Here is a 22,763-nt window from a genome sequence, read left to right on the forward strand (position 1 = left end):
AACAAAATAAGGAATCATTTGTTATACACACACTGTACAGTACTACTACTTCTTCTTCACTGTACAAAAAGCCTTTGGTTGAAAACTAGTCTTTTTACCCACAAAAAAAGGGAAGAAATGATTTGATCATCATCAGATTGACAATTTGTTCACATGATTAAGCTTTATGCAGTGCCATGGACTATTACCAATAACAAAGAAACAGATTTCAGTTTTTGCCTATAGCGGCATTTATTTTATGTAAAATATCTGAGCTCCAAGTACAATGAAGATGTATGCGTAGTTTCTGCGATGCACACCACCAACCAGGCACAATACTCTCTAGACTCTAATCAAAGAATACATAACTCAGCGCACAAAACCAATCACAACTAAACACAAACATGTTTTACTTATTTATGGATGTGATGTTTAATTACATCGAGATGAATCAGTACATAAGACATGAGTAGCAAATGTTCACAACTGGTTGCCATTGAGAGGCACACATCATGGTACTTGAGTAGGATTTTGCACCTTCCCAGCTAACAATACGAGCTGTGTGTCACGATGCAGCAAGAAGAAGAGGAAAGGCTGATCCACAAAAAACCGGGTCACCTCTCTCTTCGGCCTCTTAGTCCCTGAAATAAATTTTCATTTATCAGTATAGTACATTAATTTTAAAAATGAAAATGATCAGTTCATTTACATTCATGAAAATAAAATGTAGCTGTGATATAGTTCATCTTTTGTAATGAGCGATCTGCGAGTAGTACATTAAAGAGACTACTAGCCACATATGGGAAGAAGCAACAGTACAGGTACTCAATACAACCCTTCTTATGAACAGAAGATGATATTTTGCATGATGAATAGAGCAACTATTACACTCACGCCAGTGTTACTTGTGTTGATAATAGTACTGTCACTTACTGAGTTGCTTTTTATTAACATCGCCTCTACAGTTGACACTTAACTGTTTGTCTAAACGTTAACAACAGCAAGTGACGTTCTTCTTTAGTAACTATTTGTTCACTTTGTTCTGCAGAATTCATTTATGTTTAAATATGGCTAGTTAAGAGGTCGATACCTCTTAAGGATAGCATAAATTTGAATGTCTCCTTTAAACATAGGAAGGAAAATGGTGGCAGAATAAAAATAATTTAGGAGTAGAGGAGAATAGCAAAAGCATTGTCATCAATAGGCACACAAAAAAGAATGAAAAGTTTACTAGCTTTTGGAAGAAATCCTTTGAGAAGCTAGAGTACAAATACATGCACCCATAACCTTCCTGGCCTCAATCTCCAATAAAACCCACTTTTCGCACACCCTCTAACCAACTGTTCACCTTTTCTCAGTTCCATCACCCCCTCCCAACCCATGCCTCCACATTATCTTCCTCATGTGCCACATCCTACTGTCTCTCGTGCCCATCTATTGCAAGTCTTGTCTGTGTACCTGCCAGTCGTCCCTCCTGCATTCCTATCTTGTATAACTACTGTCTTCCCTCGAACCACTAGCTACCCATCTCCAACCCCTCCTCCTGCTTCCCACCCCTTTCTCCCTCTACCTGCCCTACATATCACAACCCCTACCCCAGCTCACCTGCAATTCTGGTATTGTGCAACCTTCCGGCACAATGTATGTGCACACGAGATTGGGGGGTGGGGTGGAAACAGAAGGGGAGAGCTAGCTCATCATAAGAGCTCTTCCAAAATCTAGCAAAGCTGCCATTCTTTTTTGTGCACCTGTCAATGATTTTATGAGTCGTCTCCTTTACTCCTAAATTATAAATGTTTCCTTCATTATTTTAGTAAGAAATTTATTTCCCTTCATCTGCCACTTTGTTCCAACTGAATCCTAACACACTTTCATAATGCAGAACTCCCACCTCAAAAATTATTTTGTCTTTCCAAATACGGAGAATGTTCTAACCACTGGGTACCATTTGTTTGAAGAAAAATGTGTACTGTCCATTGAAAAACCATTTACCCAAATCATCAATAACTGCTTACAGCCTCTTCCCGCACCATTTGAAGAGCTTTATAGCATAATGGTGTAAGTCAGATTTTGACGAAAACAATTACTACGTTATGTAGAGAAAACTTCGGTCTTTTGGATGGCATGGTGATGTATGTCTTTGTATGAACAGTAGCATCACAGATGACACCACAAGTTGTACTGTGAAATGGTTCGTATGATACATGTTATGGCACAGTGAAGGAAGTCCGACTTGCATCACAATGCCATGAATTATCATCATCATCATCATCATCATCTGCTTGATTATTTGGCAGGTGTTACTGATGTTCGTATGAGATTATGTTTATGGTAATATGAATAATGCAGAAAGGCTTAGAGAAATTGTGAACGAAGAAGGGGAAATTTCGGATTCTGCTTCAGAATAGTAACCATTTGAAAGTGAGTCTAATGAAGAAAAAGAGGAACAGCAAACTCGTAGAAAAAAATGACAAAGATACAACAGATGAAACTCAAAAGGAACTGAGATCAAGAATATGCCACCAGAAAAGGTAAGACAGTTCCTGTCAAAATATTTTGTAATGATGACTGCCACTGTAAACTACAATTCGCTTCGAAAGTAACCAAAGAAGAAAGGAAAAGACTTTTTGATAGTTTTTGGAGAATGGGAACTTTCGCCTTTGAATATGTCTACCTATGTGCTCTAACCAAATCAGAATCTCCTGCAGCAAAATAATGATGAATGGGATCTTGACTTTCAAAGGCTTCTACTGACAAATACTATTTACATGTTCAGAATTGATCAGTTAAAGTCTGTGAAAAGTATTTTCTGAGAACTTCGCAAATTTCTGATGGCAGGATGAGTCAATTACACAAAAAATAAAAAAAAAAAGGACAGGATCCTGATAATGATTTAAGAGGTCATCATAAAGCTCCAGAAGTTACACTTAAGTCATATTCATCCATACAGTGAAAGTTTTCCATGTCATCCGTCACATTATTCACGATCAGAAATTCTTAACAGATGTTACTGGAGTCCTGAATTGAACATCAGAGTTCTGTACATTTGTAAAAAATTGTGATTCTGTGCTTGGTGAAGATGGCTGATGATGTGGAATTACAGATTGGTGTGGAAGGGTTTTCTATAGTTGCTGTGGCCAAGACATTCATTTAATTTACAACAGATGACATTGAGGAAGGGCAATGTATTGTCTTTTTCTACCTCCATGGTGAACTGGAAGTTACTGTTAATGCTGTCGAGGTGTTCCAAGAACCTGACAATAAGAACTATTTCCGTACACTCTTACATTGTTTATTTTCTGTACAAAAGCCAGTATTATGATCAGATGGACAGCATTGCAATGGGTGCCCTTTAGCTCCAGCTGTTGTAAAACTTCTTCATGAAGAATTCTACAGATATTGCCTTACACATTGTACCATTAAAGCCTGGCTGTTTTTTGTAATACTTTATGACACGCTTGTCATTTAGCTGCATGGACGTGAGAAACTTGTCTAGTTCATGGAGCACATCAACAGCATTAAAAATAACATCCAGTTCCCCATGGAGGTAGAAAAAGACAATGCATTGCCTTTCCTCAATATCCTTGTCTGCTGCAAATGAAATGGATGCCTTGGCCACAGCGCCTATAGAAAACCCACCCAGCCCAAAGTCCAAAGCGACTCGAAAAAGTGCAGATTACTTCTACATGTAAGAATGGGCCCACAAAATTACAGACCTACATCCTTTATGCCGGTATGCTGCAGTATCCTTTAACATATTCCAAGTTCAAATATGATACATTTCCTTGAGCCTGAAAAGATTATCAGCACATATTTAGAAAGCATAGCTCGTTGGAAACAGCCTGACCTGCTCTCTTGTAATATCTTGTGAACCACAGACTAAGGGCAAAACCAGATCCCATATTTCTAGTTTCCAGAATGCTTTTTACACCATTCCCCACAAATGACTCCTAATTAAATTGCATGCCTGTAGAGTATCATCTCAGTTGTGCAACTGGATGTATGATTTCCTGTCAAAGGTCACAGTTCTTACAAGGGAACCTCCCCATCACACCCCCCCACAGATTTAGTTATAAGTTGGCACAATGGATAGGCCTTGAAAAACTGAACATGGATCAATCGAGAAAACACGAAGAAGTTGTGTGGAACTATGAAAAAAATAAGCAAAATATACAAAATGAGTAGTCCATGCGCAAGATAGGCAACATCAAGGATAATGTGAGCTCAGGAGCACTGTGGTCCCGTGGTTAGCGTGAGCAACTGCGAAATGAGAGATCATTGGTTCAAGTCTTCCCTCGAGTGGAAAGTTTAATTCTTTATTTTCAGACAATTATTATCTGTCCGTCCGTCTGTCTGTCTGTCTGATGCAAGGTAACTGCGCCGTAGTATGGGGATGCTACACCTAAACAAACATCGAAACACACGACGTCAGTCGACTACAGTGCACGGAAGAGAGAGTATTCCTGCTAACGAGGCTCCCTGGCTGGCAGTTGACTGTGCGCTACTTTGGACGAGAGTGCATTAAATACGTGAGATGTATTCCTGTCATGTGATGCACATGCCATCACCAGTGTCATATAGAATATATCAGATGTGTCTTCCGGTGGAGGAATCGGTTGACCTATGACCTTGCCATCAAATGTTTTCCGTTCCCATTAGAGAGGCACATCCTTTTGTCTACTAATCACACGGTTTTGAGGTGCGGTCGCAAAACACAGACACTAAAATTATTACAGTGAACAGAGACGTCAATGAACGAACGGACAGATTATAACTTTGCAAAAATAAAGAAAGTAAACTTTTCACTCGAGGGAAGACTTGAACCAATGATCTCTCATTTCGCAGTTGCTCACGCTAACCACGGGACCACAGTGCTCCTGAGCTCACACTATCCTTGATGTTGCCTATCTTGCGCATGGACTGCTCAGTTTGTATATTTTGCTTATTTTTTTCATAGTTCCACTTATTTTTTTCATAGTTCCACACAACTTCTTCCTGTTTTCTCGATTGATCTGTGTTATCTGAGGGGGCCGTGATGGGGAGGTTCCCTTGTCAGTAACTGATGGGAAGTCATCCAGTAAAACGAAAGTGGTATCTAGGACTCCCCAAAGGAGTGTTAAAGGTCCTCTGCTATTAATAATCTATATAAGTGATTCAGGAGACAATCTGAGCAGTTCTCTTAGATAGCTTGTAGATTAAAGTGGCAACTGACTCTAAATAAAAGTGTCAGGTTATCTGCATAAGTACACTATTGCCCATTAAAATTGCTAAACCAAGAAGAAATGCAGATGATAAACGGGTATTCATTGGACAAATATATTATACAGGGTGATTCAAAAAGAATACCACAACTTTAGGAATTTAAAACTCTGCAACGAAAAAAGGCAGAGCTAAGCACTATCTGTCGGCGAATTAAGGGAGCTATAAAGTTTCATTTAGTTGTACATTTGTTCGCTTGAGGCGCTGTTGACTAGGAGTCAGCGTCAGTTGATGATAAGATGGCGACCGCTCAACAGAAAGCTTTTTATGTTATTGAGTACGGCAGAAGTGAATCGACGACAGTTGTTCAGCGTGCATTTCGAACGAAGTATGGTGTTAAACCTCCTGATAGGTGGTGTATTAAACGTTGGTATAAACTGTTTACAGAGAATGGGTGTTTGTGCAAAGGGAAAAGCCGCCAGGCAGCCTGTGACAGAGCACTTCATCACTGGCCTCCAAGAAGCCCTCATCTTACCCCCTGCGATTTTTTCTTATGGGGGTATGTTAAGAATATGGTGTTTCGGCCACCTCCCCCAGCCACCATTGATGATTTGAAACGAGAAATAACAGCAGCTATCCAAACTGTTATGCCTGATATGCTACAGAGAGTGTGGAACGAGTTGGAGTATCGGGTTGATATTGCTCGAGTGTCTGGAGGGGGCCATATTGAACATCTCTGAACTTGTTTTTGAGTGAAAAAAAAAACCTTTTTAAATACTCTTTGTAATGATGTATAACAGAAGGTTATATTATGTTTCTTTCATTAAATACACATTTTTAAAGTTGTGGTATTCTTTTTGAATCGCCCTGTACTATAACTAACATGTGATTACATTTTCACGCAATTTGGGTGCATAGATCCTGAGAAAGCAGTACCCAGAACAACCACCTCTGGCCTTAATAACAGTCAAACAGAGCTTGGATGGTGTGTACAGGTACAGCTGCCCATGCAGCTTCAACACGATACCACAGTTCAAGAGTAGTGACTGGCGTATTGTGATGAGCCAGTTGCTTGGCCACCATTGACCAGATGTTTTCAATTGGTGAGAGATCTGGAGAATGTGATGGACAGGGCAGCAGTCTAACATTTTCTGTATCCAGAAAGGATGGTACAGGACCTGCAGCATGCGGTTGTGCATTATCCTGCTAAAATGTAGGGTTTCGCAGGGATCGAATGAAGGGTAGAGCCACAGGTCTTAACACATCTGAAATGTAACGTCCACTGTTCAAAGTGCCGTCCATGCGAACAAGAGGTGACTGAGATGGGTAACCAATGGCATCCCATACCATCACGCCAGATGGTATGCCAGTATGGTGATGACGAATACACGCTTCCAATGTGCGTTCACCGCGATGTCGCCAAACACGGATGTAAGAATCATGATGCTGTAAACAGAACCTAGATTCATCTGAAAAAAATGACGTTTTGCCACTCGTGCACCCAGGTTAGTCGTTGAGTACACCATCGCGGGTGCTCCTGTCTGTAATGCAGCGTCAAGGGTAACCGCAGCCATGGTCTCCGAGCTCATAGTCCATGCTGCTGCAAACATCGCCAAACTGTTCATGCAGATGGTTGTTGTCTTGCAAACGTCCTGATCTGTTGACTCATGGATCGAGACGTGGCTGCACGATCCGTTACAGCCATGTGGATAAGATGCTTGTCATCTCGACTGCTACTGATACGAGGCCTTTGGGATCCAGCCCAGCATTCCGTATTACCCTCCTGAACCCACCGATTCCATATTCTGCTAACAGTCATTAGATCTCAACCAACGCGAGCAGCAATGTCACGATACGATAAACCGAAATTGCGATAGGATACAATTCGACCTTTATCAAAGTCGGAAACGTGATGGTACGCATTTCTCCTCCTCACATGAGGCATCACAACAACATTTCACCAGGCAACGCCGGTCAACTACTGTCTGTGTATGAGAAATCGGTTGGAAACTTTCCTCATGTCAGTATGTTGTAGGTGTCGCCTCCGGCGCCAACCTTGTGTGAATGCTCTGAAAAGATAATCATTTGCATATCACAGCATCTTCTTCCTGTTGGTTAAATTTCGCGTCTGTAGCACGTCACCTTTGTGGTGTAGCAATTTTAATGGCCAGTAGTGTATTAAAAAGAATCCATTAAATTTCAGCTAAAAGGTATTTCACACAAATCTAAAGGGTGCAAACTCAACTAAATACTTGGTGATTACAATTACTAATAACTTCAAATGGAACCATCACATAGGTAATGTTATGGGGAAGTGAACCAAAGACTGTTTTATTGGCAGTCTGCTAAAGGCTATCGCTACACTTGTCCAGTCTCTGCTGGAGTACTGCCACTCAATATGGGATCCATATCTGAATGGATTGACAGAGAACATCGAAACAATATGCAGGCAGACCCATTCACAAAATTTCACTCTACAACTTTCTCTTCCGAAAGCAAAAACATTTTGTTGGCACCCTCCTTCAAAGGGAGAAATTATCTTTATACTAGAATAAAGAGGAGTCATAGTTTGCGTATTGGAATAGTAAACTATAAAAAGAATTGAAATTTTAAACGTTGTTATTGGTTGAAGTCCAGCAACCGTGCATTAACTTAATTACAGAATGTATGTAGAGTCACATCGGTTGCACAAATATGCAACTGAGGTGGCTCTATGTGCATTCTGTAATTAATATTAAAAGTATGTATGCAGCAGATCTGTATGTGCACCAGTGTTTCTTCTTCCCTGATGCTTCTTAAGAGCAGAACTAAAGACAAATACAGTGGAACCTCACATAGTGAACACAATTCATTCCAGAATCTTACTCTTAGTGTGAAACACTTGTTAAGTGAAACAATTTATCTCATAAAAATTAATGCAAAATACGACAATGCATTCCTTGCAGAAGAAGTACTGAAGGTTTTGTCTTATTCATGTCATTTATACAAAGAAAATTATACATACAATATTATGTGCTTTACTATTCATGATACATAACTAATTCTTTTTATTAGGAAGCTATCTATAGTCATTTATTTATCCTGATGCTTCAACACTTGGTGAAAATGCGGCACAGCATTATCATCAAATAAATTTGTACTACGCATAGCCACTGCTTTATTGGGGTGAAGATTTTTCAATGAACAATGCAACCAATTCCCATGCTTTCAGCATTTCTCTTATTGTGCCAGAAAATTGCTGCTTTGCTGTTACTGATGCTGCCGCCATCTCCTCCTCCTCCTCCTCCTCCTCCTGATTAACTGCTCTTCACAACTTCCTGCTGTTAAACACAGTGCAACTCCTTAAGCTCTTTGGTGGTCATTTTTGGGCTGTGATCTTCCACAAGCTCATCAATGTCATGCTCTTGGCCAAAGACACAATCCTGTTGACTATGGGCTACACAGGTACTGACTCAAATGCCTCAGAGTAACATTTGACAATGCACTCCAGTCACAGCTGCTTCCATGCAGAAGTGAGAGTTCTCTTGGTAACCCCTTCCCAAGCCTTTCTGATCGTCTTCATGCTGGCAAAGATGTTAAAGTGGTATTTTCAGGACACTCAGAGTGAGATTGGTAACTTCAGTCAACTCAAAGCAACGGTTAAAGAGTATTTTAGTGTAGCGCTTCTTAAAGTTAGAATATTATGCTGGTCCATAGGCTGAGGTCACACTAAAGTGGGTAGCGAGGTCACACTAAAGCATTGTCGCTTGTTATGTGAAAGATCACCCGTTAAGCGAATATTTTTTTTTTTTTACAATTTGTTTTGCTTGTTATGTGAGGAGCTTGTCAAATGAGGTTCCACTGTAGTCTGAAGGTGGTTTGATGAACCCTTTGTGAGGCACGTAATTGTGAACAGCAAAGTAGTCAGGGTGGTAAGTTCCTATGGGACCAAACTGCTGAGGTCATCTGTCCCTAGGCTTACACAGTACTTAAACTAACTTATGCTAAGGGCAACACACACACACACACACACACACACACACACACACACACACACACACCCATGCCCAAGGGAGAACTAAAAAAAAAAAACGGAGGGGGGGGGGGGGGGGCACACGATTCGTGGCAAGGCGCCTCAAGACCACATGGCTGCCCCACCCGGCAGAGTAGTCATGACTGTAGATGTATCCAGTATGTTATCATCAATAGTGAGTGTTCATCTGAGACAAGGGTACCATCAGGAGTGCAGTAAGTTGGTGTGGTTGGACCACTCGCTCTCTGTGTATAAATTATCTGACAAACAATGTAAACATCTGTGACTGTTTGCTGATGACATTGTAGTATATGCGAAAGTATTGTCATTGAGTGACTGTAGAAGGATACAGGATGACTTACACGGAATTCCTATTTGGTGTGATGAATGGCAGCTGGATCTACATGTAGAAAAATATAGATTAATTCAAATGAGTAGGAAAAACTATCATGTGACGTTCAAGTACAGTTTCGGTTTGCGCATTTTGAGAAGCAAGTAGCAATTCAAATTAATGCATTAGTGAAGATACACTCCTTTGCCAAGATCACTAATAATAAGCTTTATTCTAGATAACTGGCTTCAGTCATCGAGGTCACCATCTTCAAATCTCAACCGACAGGTTACTGTGTATGTCTTGAAATAGCAGTAAAACTACTCTTCTCATGAATTGGCAGGTACCAACAGACTGGAAGACTGATGCATTGGCATGTCAAAATTGAAACAACTGTGTACAGTTGTTCACCACACACACCTGTCTTATGTCACTCACAACAGAGCACATCATTTCAGCCAGGGTGCCGCTAAACTCCAAGGGAACATTCCCAAGTGTCAATAAATGATCTTCACGAATCTCTGCAGTTGTATGGGGGGGAGTAACAACATTTTTTTTTGTGCCCAGTTTCACTTTTAAGGGGTAAAACACAGCACAAAAGGTAATTTGGCATATTAGGCTTGGAGGGAATATCTTCAAAACGGTGGTATCTAAAAAGTGTTTCTCTGTAAAAGTTGATATGTAATAAACATTCTCAAACACTGGATAATCAAGTTTTGGAATAATTTTAAATTTTGTAAAACGCCCCACCATCATCAATAAATCTTGAAAAATGAAAACTGTTGTAGCAACCTAAATTAAAGAAGCTTTCAAGCTCTATACATTGATGTGTAATAAAGCTAGTTTCTGAAATAACATTTTCAGAATATAAGCTATACACGATGTGCTGTCACACTCTTTCCAGTATACCTAATTGAAGTATTTAAACATTCCTTATTAGTCTAGTTATTTATTTTACTTGTATTCATTTTATGTAAGTAACTCATTATGATACAAAATCACTACAATAATGATAATCTGTAAATAAATGTTTAAAACTTGGCATTTTCTTACACGACACATGTAAAATGAATGAAGTTTCTTCACATATGACACATGACAGAACACAATATGAAACAAAATTCAGTAGGATTTCAAATTGTCGCTGGTGACACTCTAAATATCCTGTGTTTTGTATAGGGCATATTTCAGTACACTGGAAAACCTTGGCAAAGAGAACTGTTATGTACTAGTGACGGCAGCTTGATTATATTGTTTCTAAAATGTAGACTGACAATCATTTAACAGAACTATGAGAGTTGAATGAAAAGTAATGCCTCCACCTTTGTTAATCAGTTTTGGATGGGAATGTTTTAATAAATCAAACACAGAAATAATCCTTAGAATGTGATATTTAATTACCAATATTCACTTTTCCACACAATCACCAGCCAATTGGATACATTTCTGCCAACGATTAACAAGTTTTCTGAAGCCATCACCGAAGAAGTCGACGCTATTTCCACAACCCAGTCTCACAGTTCTCTCAACATCTTCATCAGAAGCATAATGATGTCCCCACAGATTGTTTTTCATTACAGGAAACAGATGGAAGTCAGACAGTGCTAAATCTGGACTGTATGGAGGATGCCGTATGGTGTGCTTTCATTTCAGGAGTCAGCATCCGGGGTACCCATCGTGCACATATCTTCTGACAGCCAAGCAAACCAATAACGTGACCCACACGTTATTGTGAAATGCCAATTGTGCTTGCAATTTTTCTCCAAGTGATACGACGATCATCCTGAATCAATGTCACCCTTTTGCTTGTGAAATTCAGTGGTTGCTGTCACAAGACATCCAACTCTGTTGTCATGCAGGTCAGATGTTCCCACCTCAACATCTTTGAACTTACTCACCCAACAACGCACAGCACTCACATCAATACAATCACCATAAACTGCTTTCATTCTCTGATGAGTCTCCTTTGGGGTGACACCTTCTGTTGTCAAGAATTCAATGACCGCACATTGTTTAAATCACATTGACCAACCGTCTGTGCAGGTGTCCATACTCTACACTGTAACAACACAACCGTTCAATGCTAAGGCTTCCCGCCAACTGGAGCTGTATAGAAGAGGCTATGGAACAAGCCAGTACCTACTGCATACCAATGCTGCTAACTGTTTAAGAGTTACGAGGATGGAGGCATTACTTTTCAGTCAAGCCTTGTACATCTGAAAAACTTCTTACAAAGTTCTTCCAACATTGAACCGTACAAATCTCACGACTGTACCTATCCCATCAAGTCCTTTGAGATAGCAAGATGAACATGTTCCTTGTCCTTGGGTATGATGGTCAAAATACTTTTTCCTACCGACCAACCGCTTTTTCATAGTTTTAGAAGAAACTAATGATGAGGTTGGGACAAGAATTAGAGAATCTTTTTTTTGAAGCCTCAAATGGTCTTGTGACAGGATCGAACTCTGGTAAACAAACATGACCAGCTCAAGAGAGATTTGAAAGACGTTTTCTTTCCCAGTGAGGGAGAAAAGTTACTTATTACAGTCATATTCTTGGGGCTGTCAGTGTGAAAGAACCCTATAGAGCATTGTACCCAAGGATGAGGCACTTTTTCATATGGTGATCCCAAAGGGCGCAATGGCATAGGTACGACTGTGAGATGCATATTGCTTTTGATGTTGGAAAAACTTCATGGAAAAATTTTCAGATTTATTTCTGTTGAATGATTATGATGTCAGTCTCCACTTGAGAAACAATGTAATCAAGCTGCAGTTACTAGTACATAATTAATTCCCTTTGAAAAGGCTTTCCAATGTACTGAAATATGCCTGATACAAATTAGGAAATTTAGAGGGTCACTCGCAACAATTTAACATCCTGCTGAATTTTGTTTTGTATTCCTCTCAGTCACATATATTCTGTGAAGAATTTTCATTCAGTTATGTGCATGGCGTAAGAAAACGTTTTAGACAATTATTTACACATTATCAGTATTGCAATAATTTATCATAATAATGAGTATTTACTATCTTCAATTAACAAAATACATTTATGTAAAAAAATGAGTGTAAAATAACAACTTCAAACATGAAGCAAATATAACTAAAATAAATGGCTAACAATAAATGCTTAGGCATTATAACTAGTTATGTTGAAAATACAGCACATTGTGTAAAGCTTACTTCCGAAAAATGGTATTTAAAGATCCAGCTTTATTACACACGGGTGTATGGAGCTTGAAAGTGGCTTTAATTTATGTTGTAACAAAATTTTTCATTTTGCAAAATTAATTAATCGTGGTGGGGTATTATGCAAAATTTCAGATTATTACAATATTCGATTATACATGTTTCAAGAACATTAATTATGTATCAAGTTATATATGAAAAACATTTTTTTATATAGCATGATTTCAAAGTATTCCCTCCAAACTTAATACGTCAAATTACCTTTCAGGCTTTCAGGCTTAAAAGTGAAACTGGGCAGAAACAAAAAATATGTACTGCATTATTTTGACCCCTACTTCTACATCCACATCATACTCCAGAAGCCAGTTAATGGTGTGTGTTTGAGGGTACTATTAGTACTACTATTTGAGCCTTCCAACCCTGTTCCACTCACGAACAGTACACAGGAAGAATGATTGTCGATTCGCGTCTGTATTGCCTCTAATTTCTCAAATTTTCTCCTCATGTTCATTATGCAATGCAAGATGTATGTAGGGGTAAGTAATATGTTGTCTACATCTACATCCATACTCCACAAGCCACCTGACAGTGTGTGACAGAGGGTACTTAGAGTACCTCTATCGGTTCTCCCTTCTATTCCAGACTTGTATTGTTTGTTGAAAGAAAGATTGTCGGTATGCCTCTGTGTGGGCTCTAATCTCTGATTTTATCCTCATGGTCTCTTTGCGAGATATACGTAGGAGGGAGCAATATACTGCTTGACTCCTTAGTGAAGGTATGTTCTCCAAACTTAAACAAAAGCTCATACCAAGCTACTGAGTGTCTCTCATGCAGCATTTTCCACTGGAGTTTATCTATCATCTCCGTAATGCTTTCGCACTTATTAAATGATCCTGTAATGAAGTGCGCTGCTCCCCTTTGGATCTTCTCTATCTCTTCTATCAATCCTATCATGTACAGTTCCCACACCGGTGAGCAGTATTCAAGCAGTGGGCAAACAAGTGTACTTTAACGTACTTCCTTTGTTTTTGGATTGCATTTCCTTAGGATTCTTCCAATGAATCTCAGTCTGGCATCTACTTTACTGACAATTTTATATGGTCATTCCATTTTAAATCACTCCTAATGCGTACTCCCTGCTTCCAGTTGCTGACCTGCTATATTGTAGCTAAATGATAAAGGATCTTTCTTTCTATATATTTGCAGCACATTACACTTTTCTACATTCAGATTCAATTTCCATTCCCTGCACCATGTGTCAATTCGTTGCAGATCCTCCTGCATTTCAGTGCAATTTCCCATTGTTACAACCTCTCGATATACTACAGTATCATCCGCAAAAAGCCTCAGTGAACTTCCGATGTTATCCACAAGGTCATATTATGACACTCCACTGCGGCAAGCCTGAAATCACTCTTACTTCGAAAGACTTCTCGCCATTGAGAATGACATGCTGCATTCTGTTATCTAGGAACTCTTCTATCCAATCACACAACTGGCATGATAGTCCATACACTCTTACTTTGTTCATTGAACGACTGTGGGGAACTGTATCAAATGCCTTGCGGAAGTCTAGAAACACGGCATGTACCTGGGAACCCATGTATATGGCCCTGTGAGTCTCGTGGACAAATAGCATGAGCCAGGTTTCACACAATCGTCTTTTTCGAAACCCATGCCGATTCCTACAGAGTAGATTTCTAGTCTCCAGAAAAGTCATTATACTCGAACATAATACGTGTTCCAAAATTCTACAACTGATCGACGTTAGAGATATAGGTCTATAGTTCTGCACATCTGTTCGACGTCCCTTCTCGAAAACGGGGATGACCTGTGTCCTTTTCCAATCCTTGGAAACGCTACGCTCTTCTAGAGACCTACGGTACACCGCTTCAAGAAGGGAGGCAAGTTCTTTCGCATACTCTGTGTAAAATCGAACTGGTATCCCATCAGGTCCAGTGGCCTTTCCTCTTTTGAGCAATTTTAATTGTTTCTCTATCTCTCTGTCTATTTCAATATCTACCATTTTGTCATCTGTGCAACAATCTAGAGGAGGAACTACAGTGCAGTCTTCCTCTGTGAAACAGCTTTGGAAAAAGACATTTAGTATTTCGGCCTTTAGTCTGTCATGGCCTTTAGTCTGTCATCCTCTGTTTCAGAACTGTTTTGGCCACAGAGTGTCTGGACATTTTGTTTTGATCCACCTACTGCTTTGATGTAAGACCAAAATTTCTTAGGATTTTCTGCCGAGTCAGTACATGGAACTTTACTTTCAAATTCATTGAACGCCTCTCGCATGGCCATCCTCACATTACATTTCGCTTCGTGTAATTTTTGTTTGTCTGCAAGGCGTTGGCTATGTTTATGTTTGCTGTGAAGTTCCCTTTGCTTCCGCAGCAGTTTTCTAACTCGGTTGTTGTACCACGGTGGCTCTATCCCATCTCTTACGATCTTGCTTGGCACATACTCATCTAACGCATATTGTACGATGGTTTTGAACTTTGTCCACTGATCTTCAACACTATCTGTACTTGAGACAAAACTTTTGTGTTGAGCCATCAGGTACTCTGAAATCTGCTTTTTGTCACTTTTGCTAAACAGAAAAATCTTCCTACCTTTTTTAATATTTCTATTTACGGCTGAAATCATCGATGAAGTAACTGCTTTATGATCGCTGATTCCCTGTTCTGCATTAACTTTTTCAAATATTTCGGGTCTGTTTGTCACCAGAAGGTCTAATATGTTATCGCCATGAGTCTGTTCTCTGTTTAACTGCTCAAGGTAGTTTTCATATAATGCACTTAAAAAAATTTCACTGGATTCTTTGTCCCTGCCACCCATTATAAACGTTTGAGTCTCCCAGTCTATATCTGGTAAATTAAAATCTCCACCCAGAACTATAACATGGTCAGGAAATCTACTCTAAATATTTTCCAAATTATCCTTCAGGTGCTCAGCCACAACAGCTGCTGAGCCAGGGGGCAAATAGAGACATCCAATTACCATGTTTGACCCTTCTTTAACCGCGACCTTCACCTAAATTATTTCACATTTCGGATCTCCGTCAATTTCCTTCGATACTATTGCACTTTTTATCGCTATAAACATGCCTCCCCCTTCACTGTCCAGCCTGTCTCTGAGGTATACACTCCAATCTGAGTTTAGAATTTCATTACTGTTTACATCTAGTTCCAGCCAACTTTCCGTCCCTAGTACTATGTGGGCATTGTGACTGTTTATTAATGAGAGCAGTTCTGAGAACTTTCTATAGACGCTCCTGCAGTTTACTATTACCACATTAATATTGTTATTCCCTGTTGCGTTTTGCCTACTACTACCTTGTCACGTCTTGGGAGGCTTCTTGTCGAGCCTAGGGAGGGAATTCTCTAACCTAAAAAACCCACATGTCCACTCCACACATACTTCGCTACCCTTGTAGCCACTTCCTGCGTGTAGTGCACACCTGACTGTATTCAGTGGACCGTACATTTCTCGACCCGATAGCGGAGGTCGAGAAATTTGCACCCCAGATCTTCACAGAATCTGTCTGAGCCTCTGGTTTAAGCCTTCCACTCGGCTCCAAACTGGAGGACTGCAATCGGTTCTGGGAACGATACTACAAATTGTTAGCTCAGATTCCAGCCCACGAGTGAGGCTTTCCACCTTCAACTCTGCCAACCACCTGTATGAACTGAAGATGACCTCTGAACCCAGACAGCAGGAGTCATTGGTGCCGACATGAGCAACAATTTGCAGTCGGGTGCACCCAGTGCTCTCTATCACCACCAGCAGGGCCTCCTCCACATCTCGGATGAACCCCCCCCCCCCCCCCGGCAAGCAGACAGAGTGAACACTGGCCTTCTTCCCCGACCTTTCCACTATTTCCCTAATGGGCTCCATCACCCACCTAACACTGGAGCTCCCAATCACTAATAAACCCCTCCCCCCATGTGCTTGCTCGGACCTCGCTGAAGGAACGGCCGCATGTCCACTCACAGGCAGAGCATATGATGCCACACGGCCAGCCTCCACATTAACCCTCCAAACACTTCCTGGAAAGTGCAGCCCCCTTCGGACCGGAGCATTCTTGCCGAATTTTCCTAATTGCAGGATCCCAAGCTGTACTGAGATGGTAACCACTGTCTCGATTAATTAAATTTTCTTTCATCACCGAATCCCAAAATCCACTGGTGCTGCACAACTTCTTCATTTCTTCAAATTCGAAGGTATGCTTTTCGTTGATGCTTTTCCGCTTGGGATCCTACAATTAGGAAAATTCAGCAAGAACGCTCCAGTCCGAAGGGGACTGTGGCCAGCGCTGATATGAACAGACACCGGGAATCCATGTCTGCACGCGCAACCCCCCCCCCCCCCCTCCCAAACACTGGTGGTGCCAAGTGCGATTCTGCAGCACACAGCATGTGATTGATCAGCAGCCGGAATCTGATAGTGGTCCAGTGGCTACAAAGGAGTGCGACAGACAGCATCCCGACACTTTGCCTGAAGATGAAGGATAAGCAATCCATTGAAATGTTGCGACTAGAAGATGATGCCACTCGGCCGAACACTCGTGAAGATTTCATAGCCCCTTAGGGTTTTTACTCAGATCGGTTGACAAAGTTTTACTCTGAAAGCCATTGGATGCTTCTCTCACTGCTCTCTTTATGCTCATTTTCATGCAGTTCAGCTAGGGTTTTACTTCTCTTGAATCTGAGGTGAAGTTCTCTTTGTTTATGTAACAGTTATTTAACATGGCTATTGTACTATGGTGGGTCTTTCCCAACCCTTAAGACCTCCCTGAGAACATACTTGTTTATAGCATATCACACGATTCCTTTGAATTTTTTTCCATTTGTTTTCCACATCTTCATCGTCATCACTGAATATTTGGTGCCGACTGCTCAGATGCTGTGAAATTTGTATCCTGTCACTCTTTCTAAGCAATATCATCTCCTTACTGTTTTTAACATTCTTTGTAAAACTGGTTGTCACAGATACTATCACAGTCTTATGATCACTGATACCTTCCTCTGTGAAAAGATGTTACCATCATGAGCTGGTTCTCTGTCTGCTCAAAGTAATTTTCAGACAAGACATCCAGAACAATGTCACATGAATCCGTCTCTGGCACCAGTTTTGATATCATGACACTCCAAATCTACACCTGGAAAGTTGAAAACACCCCTAGTACAATGGCATGATCTGGAAAATCACTAACGATATTCAGCAAGCTCTGTCTTAACTGCTCTACCACTACAGCTAATGACCCAGACAGTCTATACAAGCATCCGATTACCACTTTTGACTGATCTTTGATACTTAACTTCACCCAGATTACTTCATCTACATCTACATTTATACTCCACAAGCCACCCAATGGTGTGTGGCGGAGGGCACTTTACATGCCACTGTCTTTACCTCCCTTTCCTGTTTCAGTCACATATGGTTCGCAGGAAGAACGACTGCCGGAAAGCCTCCATGTGCACTCAAATCTCTCTAATTTTACATTTGTGATCTCCCCAGGAGGTATAAGTATGGGGAAGCAATATATTCGATACCTCATCCAGAAACGCACCCTCTCGAAACCTGGACAGCAAGCTACGCCGCGATGCAGAGCGCCTCTCTTGCAGAGTCTGCCACTTGAGTTTGCTAAACATCTCCGTAATGCTATCATGCTTACCAAATAACACTGTGACGAAACGCGCCGCGCTTCTTTGGATCTTCTCGATCTCCTCTGTCAACCCGACCTGGTACGGATCCCACAATGATGAGCATACTCAAGTATAGGTTGAACGAGTGTTTTGTAAGCCACCTCCTTTGTTGATGGACTACATTTTCTAAGGATTCTTCCAATGAATCTCAACCTGGCACCCACCTTACCAACAATTAATTTTATATGATCATTCCACTTCACAGTCTGAATCCACAATAACCTCAGCACATTTTATCGAATTCCTTACTGCTATAAACATGGCACCACCATTGGCGACTAACCCATCATTACGATAAATATTCCAATCTGAACTTAGGATTTCATTGTCATTAATGTCCAGTTTCAATCAACTTTCTATTCCTAATACTATCTGCACTTTATAACCTTGAGTAAGCAATACTAAATCTGGGACCTTTCCTTGAACACTCCTGCAGTTTACTGAAATCATATTAACCTTTTCTATCTCTGATATGCTACAACAAATGTTCTCCGAGGCCAATGAGGCTAATTAAATCAGGCAAATTGTCTTTGGTCCCGAGGGAGGGTTTCTCTAACCTCAAAAAGCCCTATGTGCACGCCACATGTACTCTGCCACCCTAGCAGCCGCTTCCTGCAATTTGTGCATGCCTAACCTATTAAGGGGAACCCAGCAATTCTGTAGCCAATAGTCGAAGTCAAGAAATTCGCACCCGATAGTGTCACAGAGTCATCTGAACCTCTGGTTTAGACCTTCCACTCTGCTCAAACCAGAGGACTGCGATCTACCCTGGGAACGATGCCACAAATAGACAACTTAGCCTGCACCTTGCATGTAATGGTAGTTGCCTTCAGCAAATCAGTCATCCACTGAATGGAGCTGAGGATGCCCTCAGAACCCAAGCGGCATGTGTCATTCGTGCTGACATGTGCCACTAAATGCAGTTTGTCGCACCCAGTGTGCTCAATAGCTGCCGGCAGGCCTCTTCCACATCACGGATGAGACCTCTTGGCGAAAGTATCAAGTGCACGCTGGCATTCGTTCCTGCCTTGCCTGCTATTTCCCTGAGGGGTCCATCGTCCACCTAACACTGGCGCTCCCAATGACAAGCATATCAACCCTCTGCACTTGTCTGGACCAGGCAATGAAATTGACTGCTGGCCCAACTGGAGATGACTTCCCATGCTGGCTCAGAGTTATCACCAACACAGGGTAACATCTCGTACCTGTTGCTAAGGTGTAGGACACCAGCTGTGTGACCTGCTGCCTCTTTCACCTTCCGCCCAGTGACATGCAAACTATCTGCCATCAACTCTCAAGTGATGATGGACCAGACAGATGTTGCAAATCAGAATACGCAGCGACAGCCAAGACACGAGGAAATTACAAAGGCACCAAGGGTGTCGCAGGCCTTGTCCCCAGGTCGTAGCCATATCGTAGTGTGTAAAAATAGATGTCAAGATCTCAAATGGTGGTTGCCAGTATGCTACTGCACAAGATAAGTATGCAAACTAGAATGCACTGGTCTCAACTATGTGTCACCTTCCAGCACAAGATTTACACTTAGTGGCATGACGCGACAGCCTGATGGCAGGAAAATTACACTAGGAAGCTACCTTACACAAGGATTTGCACACAAAAACCAAAACACAGTGATCTGCTAACCACTGGTCTACACACTAAAAGATGCAGGTGCAGTTCACTGCTGCTGGTACACACTCACCACGTTGTATCGTTTTCATTTACTGACAGTTGGGAATTGTCCCTTGTCAGTCTAGCAGTGCCCTGGCTGCAATGATGTACTCTGTTGTGAGTGACATAAGACAGATGCATGAGGCGAATAACTATGTATATAATTATTTAATTCTGACATGCTGATGCATCAGTCTTCTAGTCTGTTATGGACCTACCAGTCAATGAGAAAGAGTACTTTTACTGCTATTTCAAGATTCAAAATAACTTGTCCTTGTAGTACAGAAGGCAAATGGTCGACTTCAGTTTACTGGGAGAATTTTATGAAATTTAGACTTGCATCTCATGATATCAGGTGTACTGCCAATGCCTGGACAGTGTCTGGTGTTCCCACAATGCCCGTGCCTGTGGCGGCCGTTTCTGGCAGTTCTATTCATCTCTAAGTGTTCCGTCTTCCGTTCACACCCATTTCCTCCATTTTCTCCAGTGATGGCCATGCCAAGGCGTTCTGTACGAGGTCCATGCCCGCCAGGCGTGTTCCCAGCACTAGCAACATGCTTTACATGTTTCTTAAGCTTTAGGCAATTGCTCCAGCTACCTATTGTTCCCTGTCATTTGCCTGGCCTTACGGGTTCGGTACGCCCCTACAAGGTTTGCTTCCTGCTCAATTGCATATTCAGTCCACACATGCCACAGCAATCTCTTGTGGCGGTGGCCGCCGTCTGCAGTTCTGTAATATGTCTGGTCCTAGGATGCGTAGTGCCTGAGGTTTTGCATGGTTGGTGTTCTCTCTTTTGTCGTTTTCGATGAGCATTACAGTTGTCTCCCGATTAGACAGTTGCCATCTTGTGCTCTATAAGAGATTCAATCCTGTTAATTAAGCCCCTGGTTGTCCGAGATTCGTTACTGGAGAAGGGAACTTTTTTTCATTGTTTATTTGGTCATTCTAAAGCCAGATTCCACACCACACTGAGCTGATGTCCTGCTTCCCAAATGGTCAAATAAGAGAGAACCTGATCAAGAAGGATATTAATTCAGAAGGGCTTGGAATCTGGATTTAGAATTACTAAAATAAAACAACGGAAAGAGGCTCCCTTCTACAGTAACAGACTCAGACAACCAGGGGTGTAATTAACAGTATGAGATCTCTTATGGAGCACCTGGCAGAAACTACCTCCTCGGAAGACAACTGTAGTGATCACAAACAAGAGAGGGAACAACATCAACTACCCAAAACCTCACGCACCACACACCCTACGAGCAGCCACAGTACAGAACTCTAAATGGCAGCCACCACCACGGGAAATTTCTGTGGCGTGCACAAACAGAATATGCAATTCTCACAGCAGCCTGATTCAGCAGGGAGTGCATCTTGTAGGAGCATACCGAACCCACAAGACCAGGAGCATGACAGGGGCATGACAAAGCTGGAGTGGTCATCAACAGCATAAGAAATGTCTAAAGCACATTGATAGTGCTGGGAATGTGCCTGGTGGGCATGTACCTAGTATGGAATGCCTTGGCATGGCCAGCACTGGGGAAAACAGCAGAAACGGGCACAGACGGAAGATGGACTAGATATAAATAGCACCAGAAATGGCCACAGCGGATGTGGATGGCATAGGGAACCCAAAACACAGCCCAGGTATAAATATGGGACACAGTCACCTTCCTGATCAGTTGCAGGAAATACCTAATCAAGATGCCGAAATATGTCGTCATAATATTGTGTTGGGAAGATGCAGACCACCAGCAGTACACCAGATTCCACGAGATGACACCGAATCACCATGAAAGTCTAAGAAATTACAGAGCTTAGATTATCTACAAAGGAGACAATATACAGAATACTAGTGCGACCCATTCCTGAGTACTGCCCGAGTGTTTAGGATCCCCACCAGGTCAGGCTAAAAGAAGACCTTGGGGCTACTCAGAAGCACACTGTTAGATTTGCTGTAGGTAGATTCTATCAACACGTGTAAGTACTACGAAAACAGCTCATAGGAGGCATACAGACAGTCTGTTCCCTTGCTCCATTTGCAAGTGGAAGAGGAAAGGGAAAGACTACTAGGGGTACCTGTTACCCTCCACCCATACACCATAAGGTCGCTACTAGAGTATTACGTAGATTTAGAAGAAATGTAGAGCATTCCGAAGTCTAGATTAGGTCGGTAGTTGACTGTTTGGTTGTGATTTGCAGTGGATAACAAATGTATCACAACAAAGATATTTTTTGTGATAAGACAGATTCACTTTCGTTAGTGTGACATTTCATACACTCAGTGATCTCGAAAATGACAGACAAATTAATAAGTCTATCAAACTGTTACAACTATTTGAAGACAGAAACTTATTCACATCTATTAAAATACTCATATTAAAGATAGCACATTAATATTCAAATGAGTGATCTCAGACGAAGAAAGAAAGAAAATATCTGAAAGAATGACAAAATATTTGTCAGACAAGTGCGAAAACCCCTTTATGTAAATAACCAGTATATTATTGAATTGTCTTACTGAAGTTTTATTGAACTACATTGTTTAATTCAATAGAAAGTTTTTGTATAGACCTTTTACGAATTAAGTGAGGTGTCCAATGAAGGCAAAAAATATATAAATAAATGTATTCAAATGTTAATATTCCAGAATAATGAACTTTCAAATAAA

At 41.2% G+C, this 22,763-nt stretch overlaps 1 protein-coding gene across 1 annotated transcript in view; it reads right to left on the reverse strand.

Annotated features, from left to right (window-relative positions):
- Positions 1–234: 234 nt before the first annotated feature.
- The window catches only part of LOC126183580 (intracellular coagulation inhibitor 3-like), a 215,858-nt gene continuing 193,329 nt past the window's right edge, over positions 235–22,763 (reverse strand). Inside the window, exon 7 of the mRNA XM_049925677.1 lies at positions 235–620. Within this exon, the coding sequence (XP_049781634.1) occupies positions 490–620 (131 nt within the window). The 3' untranslated portion in view covers positions 235–489. The remainder of the gene's footprint in view (positions 621–22,763) is intronic.

This window comes from Schistocerca cancellata, chromosome 4 (assembly GCF_023864275.1).
Source record: "Schistocerca cancellata isolate TAMUIC-IGC-003103 chromosome 4, iqSchCanc2.1, whole genome shotgun sequence".
In the NCBI taxonomy this organism is placed as follows: Eukaryota; Metazoa; Arthropoda; class Insecta; order Orthoptera; family Acrididae; genus Schistocerca; species Schistocerca cancellata.